Source organism: Benincasa hispida, chromosome 12, assembly GCF_009727055.1.
Source record: "Benincasa hispida cultivar B227 chromosome 12, ASM972705v1, whole genome shotgun sequence".
Taxonomy (NCBI): domain Eukaryota; kingdom Viridiplantae; phylum Streptophyta; class Magnoliopsida; order Cucurbitales; family Cucurbitaceae; genus Benincasa; species Benincasa hispida.
Window position 1 is genome coordinate 43,530,140 of NC_052360.1, and position 11,189 is coordinate 43,541,328.

Genomic DNA, 11,189 nt, shown 5'->3' on the forward strand with positions numbered 1-11,189 from the left:
TATTTTGAAAAATAAAAATTTAAACTTTCATTTGGTAATTATTTTATTATTATTTTTATTTTCTAAAATTAAATTTATACACACTATTTTTACCTCCAAATTTCTTCATTTGTTATCTATTTTTTACCAATAATTTAAAAAACTAAACCAGATTTTGAGAACTAGAATAATAGCTTTTTGTTTTTGAAATTAACTAAGAATTCAACTATCGTAATCAAGAAAGATACAAATCATTGTAAGAAATGTTTACTTCATGAGATTCCTTAAATCATGATTCAATGCCTTTTTTTTCCTCCTTATTCTGATTTTAAATGATATACTCATCAAAATAAATGATTCAATTTCCCTTTTTTGGGATGCAAAAATATTCAACACTAAAAACCAAAGAAGCATTATAATTTGGGTTTCTGAATCATCATCATGAAAGGCTTCATCTCTCTCTACAAATAAAGAGAGAACAAAGTCAAAACCCCCAAATAATGCTCAAAACTCAAGAACATAAAGAAAAACAAGAAGGAAAACACATTCAAATTCACCTGATAGAGAAAAAGAGAGAAATGAAATCAAAAAGTGGATCCAAAGTTGATAATCAAGATTTTCTTTTCCCCAACTTTAATTTACACATCTTGTGACCCAAAACAAGGCCAAATCTACCAAAAATCTTTCCCCCAAAAAAAAAAAAAAAAACTCTCTTCCATATCTTCCTCTTCCTAGCTACTCTCTATTTACACTCCACAAAATTAAATAAAAAATAATAATCTGGAAAAAGAAAAAAAGCCCTAATTGGTCCTGTTTTTGGTGAGAGAGATGATGTGTATAATCTTCTAATCATGCCAACAAAGAAGCATAACAACACATCTTCTAATGATGTAAAGCTTAGCCCTTTGCTCTCTAAGAACTCCTCCAAATCCTCTACTTGGAGATGAAATCCTTCTCTTGGAGCTTCCACTACTTGACATCATCATCTTCATTTTAATTCTTTGTTTGTATTGTAAATTCTACTAGGTTTGAGCTGCTGCTGCTGCTTGGCTGAGTTTGTAAATGGGAGATTTGATTTGTTTTTTGTTTTGAAGAGAGATTGAGGGAAAGAGGGGTTCTTATATAGCAAAACAGAAGGGTCAGGCATGGACCATCAAACCCCTGTGGCTCTGTCCCCTAAGCCCACCAGACAACTCCCATTTTCATACACCCCACACACACTCTACCCCTTTCATTCATTTATTTATTTAAATCATTTCATTCAATTCCCCTTCCAATTAATTATTTTTTTAATTCCCTTTACTTTATTGGTTGTGTAGCCATCACCCACCAGCAAAATGGGTCACCCAGTTAAATAAAATAATTTCATATATAAAAAAATGGGTTTTATAATTATTTATGTATGTATGTGTGCATTATTTTCAACATGAACATGATAAGGTTATTATTATTATTCAGCTTATTAATTAGTGACAAAACCCCTGCCTTTTTTTTTTGTTGGATCCTACTAAATAAGCAACATGAAACTATTTTTTATGAGTTGAGTCTCACAAGAAAAGGATAAATTTGATGATGTTTGCCTTACTCAAGTTACATGCATTTTTTAATTGGAAAATTTTCAAATCATTTATAGAACTAACTTATAAACTTTTATCAGTTTCTATCATTGATAAGACTTCTATTAATCTCTATTAAAGAAGATTAAATTTTGTTATTTTGTGTAAATCTCCTTTTTAACTGTATCTCTCCAATAATTTGGGGTGTTCGTGGGTTTAGTTGAAAGACTTTTTGGACCCAATCCAATTGTTCGGTTGTTAATTTCTTCAATCCAAATAACCCTTCTTAAAGTTTGAACCCAACCTAACCCAACCCAACCATAAAACATTTGGGTTAGGTTGGTTTGGGTTGATCGAGTTACTTTTGTTCTAAAAGAAAGTAATTTGTTAATATGTAAAAATTTGATTTAATTATTTTCATATATTGAATTAAGAATAACAACTCAATTTCAATTTATATAATGAATATTTTCATTCCAAAGTGCTAAAAAATTGTTTTTAGGAGTTGTTAGAGAATAAATTATCTAAAAAAATTGATAAAAATTAAATAAATATATGTATATATGATTGTATCGTAAGTAAAAAATATACATTATAAAGTTAATAAAAAGTTCGGGTTAGTTCGGGTTAGTTCGGATTGGTTTGAGTCATTTTAGGTGAACCCATGAACCAACCCAACCAAAAAAAAATTCATTTATTTGAACCCAATCCAACCCAAATGAGTTGATAACCCAACTCAAACTGCATGGATTGGGTTAGGTTAATTGATTTTTTGGATCATCGGGTTTTTTAAACACTCCTATCAATAATTGTTTGATAAATTCATAATTAAATTAATACTAAAGAGGATAACTTTTATTATTAGAATTATGTTCATTTATTTTTAGTTGGGAGAGAGATTAAAAGACCGACCTTTGGTTAATACAATTTAACGTGATGTTTGACGAATTTTTGTTATATAAATTTACTTCAATGGCTAAGAATATTCTGAAGGAAGATGCTGTTAAATTTGTCTATAATTGACTCAGTTTCCTTGTGACATCAAAGGTCTAATTTATTACTACTATTTAATGTAATCCATGTTGAGTTTTATATATTATATGATATCTTGGTAAGAATTTTGAGGTGTGTCACATCAACATTTTTCCTTTATTAACTTCATAACTTTGTTTAATTATTATTAAAGACGTAAACAGAACAATTTATAAAATATGTAAGTGGTTAAGCAAACTATAGTCGAAAATGTAAATATTGAGATTCATATATTTTTAAAAATTAAAATTTGGAGGAAGAAAAAAAAACAAAAATAGACAAATGACAAAAAAGAAACATAGATAGCAAGACAAAAAGGTGGCATTAAGATTGTAATATGAAACAAAGAATGTTTTGAAGAAGGGGTTACTATTTTGTGTAGAGTTGGCAATCTGACATATCCTGACCTACCTGAGCTTAACATTTTCTATATATCCCACCGTATAAAGTTTCATACATTTTCAGCCATTTAAATGATAATAATACAACTTTTTATATCTTCAAAGTTTCTATAAATCGGTCGAATTTCCTGAATTTTGTGACGCTTTTCACACACAATTTTTAAAAAAATTATTTTTGGATTATTTTCTATAGTGTAGAATTTTAAAATATTTGTATGTTTTCTACTGTATCTCTTAAATTTAAAATTTTAAAATTTTAAATACAATTATCTATCATATATATATGGATAATAATTGAGATCCAACAAAGAAGAAATTAATTGGTGGATAGACATATTTTTATTATTCATATTTATTTTATAGACATATTTTGAACAATTTTCTAAATTGGACTCCATTTCTAAATTTGAAAAACTTTAAAAACAAAAAAAACACAGAATTCAATTCTACTTTTCTTTAAATTTCTAGTTTTTAAATTTTTGTTTTTAGGTTCACTAACAAATGCACCTAATTGAATGACTAAGCGTCCCTTTGAATTGAGTTAGAAAAAAAATATATTTTTTAAAAAATTCATTTTTTTTTTATTTAAATAGTTCTTATAAAAGGGATTAAAATACACTTCAAAAACTATTTTGAATGATTGTCAAACATTTCAATTTCTTCTAAAATGACTTATTTTTTAAATTAAACACTTGAAAATGAATTCCAAACACACTCTAAATTAATTAATCTAGGTTGCACTTAGTTTCACTTTTTTTAGTGCAATAAATATAGAGATATGAGGATTTGAACCATTTAAAAGATATTGTTGGATTGTTCTTATGATTATAAGTTTCAATTTAATCTTTATAATTTGATCAAACCTCACTAATTAATCAACCCTGTAGAACCAAGCTTCCATTAGAGTTTTTATTTGGTTGACTATGTTAGTTGACTTAGGTGTTGAGTATAACTAATAACATATATGAAAAAATAGCGGATGAAAAATATACATATTAAAATTTTGTGAAGTTTAGCTACTAAATTAAGATATTTAAAATTAAAGTAAAATTATAACGAATAAATTTGTAATTAAAAATTAAGATTTTGTTGGTACTAAAAAGAAATGTTGTGCCAAATAAATTCAACTTTTAAAATGATATTAGAATAAATTCATATATTAGATTGGGCATATAAATAAAGGAAAACTTTTAATAGTAGAATATGAAAAAATTTCCATACTATCTCCATTTATTGTTTGTCACATAAAGATCTTTTAAAAATTACGTATAATCACGTAATAAATATTTAATAAATTAATAAATAATTTAATTTCATTCTATTTCAATAATACTGGTGGGTGAATAAAGAAATGGATGGTTTGATCTATATGCATGACCAAGATTCCAATTTGACACAAATGTAATTTAATTAAATGACAGGTTAATTAGTTGCATTAAACTATGTTGATATATTTAATTAAAGCTTCACTTTACCAAATGCAAAGCAAAGAATCCCAACTGGTTCTTGTGTTCCTCCCCGGTTTGTTTTCAATTCTTTAAACTACAATAAATAAAATAACAACCCCTTTAAATTTAATATGATTCTCTCCTTCGAGAATGTAAATATGGTTTATATAAAATTAAAATGTAATATAATAACTCAATTATTTGGTCCAATTCATATTTATTTAATCAAAAATTTGTATGAAAAAGGAAGTATAAATATTAGATGATATAATACTAAATCTACTTTTATTTATCAACTTAAAGTTTTTGGGTTAGTTAGTAAGATCCCGTTTGATAATCATTTGGAATTTTGTTTTTGATTTTGAAAATTAAGCTTATATACACTACTTTCATCTTTAAATTTATTCATTTGTTATCTACTTTTTTTACTAATGATTTAAAAAGCCAAGTCAGATTTTGAAAATTAAAAAAAAAAAAAAACTTTTAAAAACTTGTTTTTATTTTTGGAATTTGATTAAGAATTCAACTATTGTACTTAAAAAAAATACAAATTATTGTAAGAAATGAGAGAAAATAAACTTAATTTTCAAAAATAAAAGATGACAAACGAAATAATTATAAAAAAGAGCCTACATTATTTTCTCCACAATTAATTTTAATTAACGATACTACATTTTATTATTCTACACGAAAGGGAGAAGTTTCCTTGCAATTATAAAAAAGCAAGCACATCCATGAAAAGAGACCCTACAAAAGGTATAATATCTTCCTCATAAACAATTGAATAATTAAAGTTGATGTCCAAATTTAACAGTAATTTATTCATGCATGTCTAACAGTACTTTTTGTTATAATGTACTATAATTTAATTAAAAGAGAATTTTAAGATTCAAAATTTGAAGAAGGTAGCTATTAATATTGTTTAACTCGTTAAACTATTATTAAAAATAATTATTTATAGAATACCTGAATGTCATAGAAATAACTGTCAGAAAGTCCATAAGTTAAAATTAAAGAGATCTGTCGCATGTTTATTTTTTGAAAAAGGAAGAGATTGCTTCGTAAGTATTTCCTCTCAAGTTGAGGCAACTCCGACTTACACAAAAGGATAAAAAAAAATCCTAAATTGATTAATAGGTTATCAAATCTTGCCTCATGTATCCCACTAACATCACAAAGTACTCAAATACAAAGTTCAAGAAATTGTCAGGAAAGATCGATAATGTAGAAAGGGATACATTCGCCAACTCCAAATATATGCAAGAACAATCTTTGTTCAATTCAACTCTACTTCAACTTACATTGACTTAAGCATTCGAGCGTGTTGGGCACAACAGCACATTGGTGCAATTTTTTATCTAACAAGTTAACGTAAATTGGACGATCAAGAATATTTGATCCAAACAATCATGTTCTTTCGAGTAAACTACGTTATCAATATCATACGTCAACCCATACAATTTTCGTGTAGAAACTAAATTTAAAAATTTTAAAAAAAAAAAATCGCCCGAATTTGGTTGTTGGCATTGTTTTGTTTCTAATTTTATTTGTGCAAACAGAGAGTAATTATGGAATAAACTCTAGATTTTTTTATTTAATATATAAAAAAGGATGATTAATTTAATGGGCATAATTAGAACAAAAAAAGAGGAGACAAAGCATTGGGAATTAAAGAATTAATTATATTTAGGAGATAACATTAGCTAAGGGAAATGTGAATCACAGGAACCAAAGTTTAGAAGGTGGGGATTTTTGGTGAATAAAGAAAAATTGTGGGGTGGGAATGAACAAACAAACAAGTCAGAGTTGCACGTGAACTTCTCGTGCTTTGTCAATGTCTTTGTCTGTCTATGTGTACTGCTTTACTCAACCAAACACCACTTTTTTTAATATTATCTCCAACCTCTAAATCTCCATCTTTCCTTTTCTTTTTTTTTTTTAATATATATTTTATATATTGATTTCTCCATAACCATAACCATAAGAAGTTTTTATTTTTGTTTTTTTCTTTTAAAAAACCTGTCTCTATCACTCACTATTCTCTCTAAAAATTAGTTAATTAGGACAAATTTAGAAAGAAGATATCAATTAGGAATTATGAAAATTGAAGTTGTTTAGACCAATTTTAATTGGGACCTTGGTTTAGAGGCTAGGGTTTTTTTTTTTTTTTTTTTTTTTTCTCTTCTTTTTTGTCTTTCTAGATAATATTGCCATTCTGATTTCCCTTTTGTTTATGATATTAACTAGTACAGATATGTGTGTTTATTACCAATGTTTTAGAATTGGATCGATATTTTAAACAATTCCATCGACATATTATTTTTTAACTGGTTCGATATCATCATAGGAAAAATTTACATTTTTATTCTATCAGAAAATGTCTATAAAATATAATAAAATTATAGATATTATTGATGTGAACTTAACCGTGATAATAAGATATTTTAAGGAGTAATATATAATTGATGCTCATCGAAAGGAGGGTGTCTAGTCCTTCTCCGACTCATCAAATAAAATTTATAAATTACTAAATACTAATATTGAATCAAGATATGTGTTTAATGTTGGATATTGATGTTGATCACCAAAGCATGGTTTGAATGTTCTAATGTTGGATTTCTATCTTGATATATTTGTTTAGATATGTTGAAGTTATTGTTGGTGTTTATTGGGCTTCATGTATATGTAGATTTGTGAAATCATGTTTTGTTCTACGTTTTTTTAATTTTATAGCATGCTCAATTGTACTCTATTTTAGAAAAATCCCACAACATTTGATGAATGACTTAAGTTGAATTCGATGGTAAATATATGTTCATTTTGCATCATTCAAGGATAAGAGATAGGATAGATAATTGGGATGTGAAAAGTAAAGGTTGCATCACATTGAAAAAGTTATATATTAATGGATACATGTGTATCTCAATAAAATTAGAAAGTCAAGATTACTTTTTTATTTAATTTATTTACTATATAAATGTAATTTGAAGAATATGACAATTTCACCCAATAAAATATGGTTATTTATGTTTGTGAAGTGTTGGAGTGATTGAAACATTACATCGGAGAGAGATATGTTTAGAATCTTAAAATTTTATTTTGATGTAAGTACAGTTTTTCACATTCAAGGTTTTTATAATTAAAGTTGATTTTACGTTTATATTTGTAACAATTTGTTACTCATATAAAGTCCAGTATCAATGAAATACAATTTGATTAAGATGAAAATTGTCTATATGTTATATCCTTTTTAAAACATTTTTTTACTACTGTAAAAAAATGCTATTAAAGGCTATTGTAAAAAATATGAATTATTGAATTCACATGTCATATCCAAACGAAATGAAAAATAAAGACAAACTAATATACAAAAAGATGTTTGATATTTCAAATTAGAGGTATAGAAAATTCAATCTATTGGAGAATATTATTGTATAACAAATGGAGAATAATTATTTGAAATCTTATTAAAGAAAGTTTATTTTTTTATTTATGTGTTATATGTGAATATATGAAGACTTATTTTATTTAAAAAAAAAAAACAAAACAAAAGGAGTCAAATATTCCATCAAAACATATTGGGCATATCTTTGTAAAATGGGGCTTAATTTTTTAAATGTGGCAATGCTTTCAAAATCTTTTCTTTAGTGGGGTGAAAGAATCTCACCAATAAGATTTTTGTAAGAAGAATATCTTGATTAATAATTTAAATTGCTGAAACTTACATTTTAAGACATCATATCACAACTTTTTTTAAGAATGAAAAATAGATTAAATTATAAATTTAGTCTTAAAAATTATGTCAACATTTTAACAAGTACTCTATAAATTAATTAGGTTTCTTAACTTGATAATCTATTTAATAAGTTCCTAAAATTTTCAATTTATATTTAATAATTTTTTAATTTTTTAATTTTATGTTGGATAGGTATACATAAAATTTTATTTTATATCTAATACATATTTTAACTTGAAACTTCGAAATTTGAAGTTCGATCCTCCATCCTACTATCTAAATTTTTTTTTTGGAACATATCATATGTTAGAGATCTCTTAGACCCAAAACTGAAAATTTACATACTTGATGTTATTTTTAAAGTTTAAGAAATTTTTAGATATAAAATTAAAAGTCCATTGATCAATTAGATACTTTTAAAAGCTTACGACGTATTACTAATACCTCTGTTGAAAGTTTGAAAATTTAAGGTCCTTGGAATAGCTATTTTGTCTTAAATATTATATTTTTAGAAAAGCTTTTGTTTGTTAATTAAATTATAACCAAAGTTTAAAGACTAACAAACTAAATTCATGAAGTTAATTTTTGTTTTTGAGATTTGATGAGGGAGGCCTTATTTATTCTTGAAATAAAAACTACAGAGAAAACATGTTTAGGAGACTAGCTATTTTCTTTTAATTTGTCTCATTTACATGCCCTACTTCTAGAACAATTAAAGTTATTGTTTTTTGAGAAACCATAGAGCTGTATATTTATAATTAGTTTACAATAAATTTTAACCTTGACCACAATCATTCTTGCATAGAGATGCATATATGATTTTGGAGATTTTTTCTAATGGGCTTCTGAAGAATGGATATTAGATTCCTGAGAAGAAGAAGCTCTTCACTATAAAAAGTGCATATAAAATGGTTTTGAATGGGTTAACGAGAGCCAGGGACCCACATCTAACGTTGAGCAATGGTGGTTTAGTGAAGAAGATTATGACAATGTCCCTTGCCTCGTAAAGTAAAGATCAGTTGTTGGAAGATTCTTAATGACACCATTTCCACAGTCTCTTGTGTTTGAGTGAGTCACCATACGTTGTGTCACTAAGGCCTGGTATGTTCATCTGCTCTGAAAATAAAATGCTTTGTTACTTATAAGGCTATTTGGTACTATTTTTCCTCTACTAATATTGTCTTTTATTTTCTGGCATGAACAAGTGGTCAACATTAGATCACTTTGAGCTTATGGGGGAGAATGAAATGTTTGATCATTTTTCGTATGGATGACTAATCTATGTGGATTTTGGTGGAGTCCATTCAGGGTTTCCTTGCATCCTGTTCAGGTAGGTTGATTGTATGGACAGGATAAAAGGTTGAAAGTCGTGGTTTGATTGAAAAAAATAAGGTAGGATGACCTATGCTCGGGTGGATGGGCGATTAGCACAATCGTACAATGTTGCTTGGGATGCTTTGTAATGCAAGAGAAGTATTGGTTGGATGCTTTGAGATCATAGGGGCGTTCGTGACAACTGGAGGGGAAGCTGTGAAAGGATCTTTTGATGTGTTGTATACGGAGGTTTCTACAATTTTCGACAGGTTTTGGCGTGTGATTTCAAGGGTGTGCAATTACCTTTAGTGGTGGAGCTGGATTATATAACAACAACCGTTTATTTATAATCTTACCTAAAGTATTTTTTTTTTTCAATTTATTCCTTATTACTAAAAAAATTTATTGATGTTTTTATATTTTATTTATTGATAAATGTTGTCACTAAATTGATGATATATATTTTTTTTTGTTTTTTTAAATAACAGATTGATGATAAACACACTTGATATGATATTTAGTAAATATAATTGATAAAAGAAAACTAGAAGCTGAATAAGATGTGATGTAACTAAGTTCTTACCCACCAATTTAAACATTCATAATGAAAAGAGTAGAATAGAAAATTCTCATTTCATTAATTGCTTAAAAACAACAAAGTCTAAATTTTTTTTAAAAAAAACACTAAAAACATTAAGAAGTAAAATATATATTTAGCAAAAACTTGCATGGGTATTTGGATTAGAAGAGATGTAGGGACAAACTTGAGAGAAGATAAACTGAAATAGATTTCAATAACAAATGAATAAAATATAAAAACCAAATGCAAATTAGAATAGAGAATTATAATCAAAATATGAACCTAAGAAATTCCCCATGTGGAGAAATGATTGAAAAAATGGTGCAAGGCAAGTACTCTAAGAACATTTGGGGCATTACAGTTGTCCTTGTAATACATGTTGGGTGTGGGGATGTCTGAGATTTAGACAGCCTTTGGTGAACAGGAAACATAATAAACATATATTCTTTAATAATCATCATATCATCTTCTTCTTCATTTTCTTCCCTTTTATTTATTTGCAGTGTCCGTCCAAATACACTGCCTTTAATTTCCTTTTTATGTTTTTTTTTTTTCTTGAAGTTGTCTCCCAACAATTTCAAGTGTATATAGTGAACTTTGTTGGTTCTTTTCATTCAAACCATGCTAAAAAATAGACAAAGCACTCTCATTTATTTCATGAAAGGGAAAATTATTCTATTGCAAAAGATAAAAACCCCTTTTAGTTAGTTTGTATACAGTGCAAAAGATTATTGTTAAATAGATAAGAGATCAAAGTTAACTTTGTGCATAAAAGTTATGGTGAGAGAGTGGTTGTTAGAGCAATTGGCTCTCAATAATTCTAACATTTTGGTAATATTGTCCAGTTTGAGTCTAAGGGTCGGTTTGGATTGCAATCCAAACATATCCTAAATTCATATCATTTTATTATTGGACAGTTATAAATATAGCAATCAGACCTAGAGTATGATCAAGTATAATACAAAATGTTAAAAATAAAGAATAGGGAAGAGAAGAACAACAAGATTATGTGGAAACCCTAGTGCAGGGACAAAAACCACGATATAAAGTCTTTTCTTATTTGTTTTTAAACTGATACACTAAACACACAGGGACACACTATATAAATAGACAGTAAGAAACCTTAGGGGTCTTACACAATTA

The 11,189-nt window shown here is 27.0% G+C and overlaps 1 protein-coding gene across 1 annotated transcript; it reads right to left on the reverse strand.

The window, feature by feature from the left end:
• Positions 1 to 558: 558 nt before the first annotated feature.
• On the reverse strand, positions 559 to 1,169 carry LOC120067970. The gene has a single exon (XM_039019628.1). It carries the CDS (start codon positions 969 to 971, stop codon positions 825 to 827), a length of 147 nt encoding a protein of 48 aa, XP_038875556.1. The 5' UTR covers positions 972 to 1,169; the 3' UTR covers positions 559 to 824.
• Positions 1,170 to 11,189: the final 10,020 nt, after the last annotated feature.

Bases quoted from the DNA above. Each gene is read 5' to 3' on its own strand.
- LOC120067970 (XM_039019628.1), bottom strand. From the start codon at position 971: ATGAAGATGATGATGTCAAGTAGTGGAAGCTCCAAGAGAAGGATTTCA.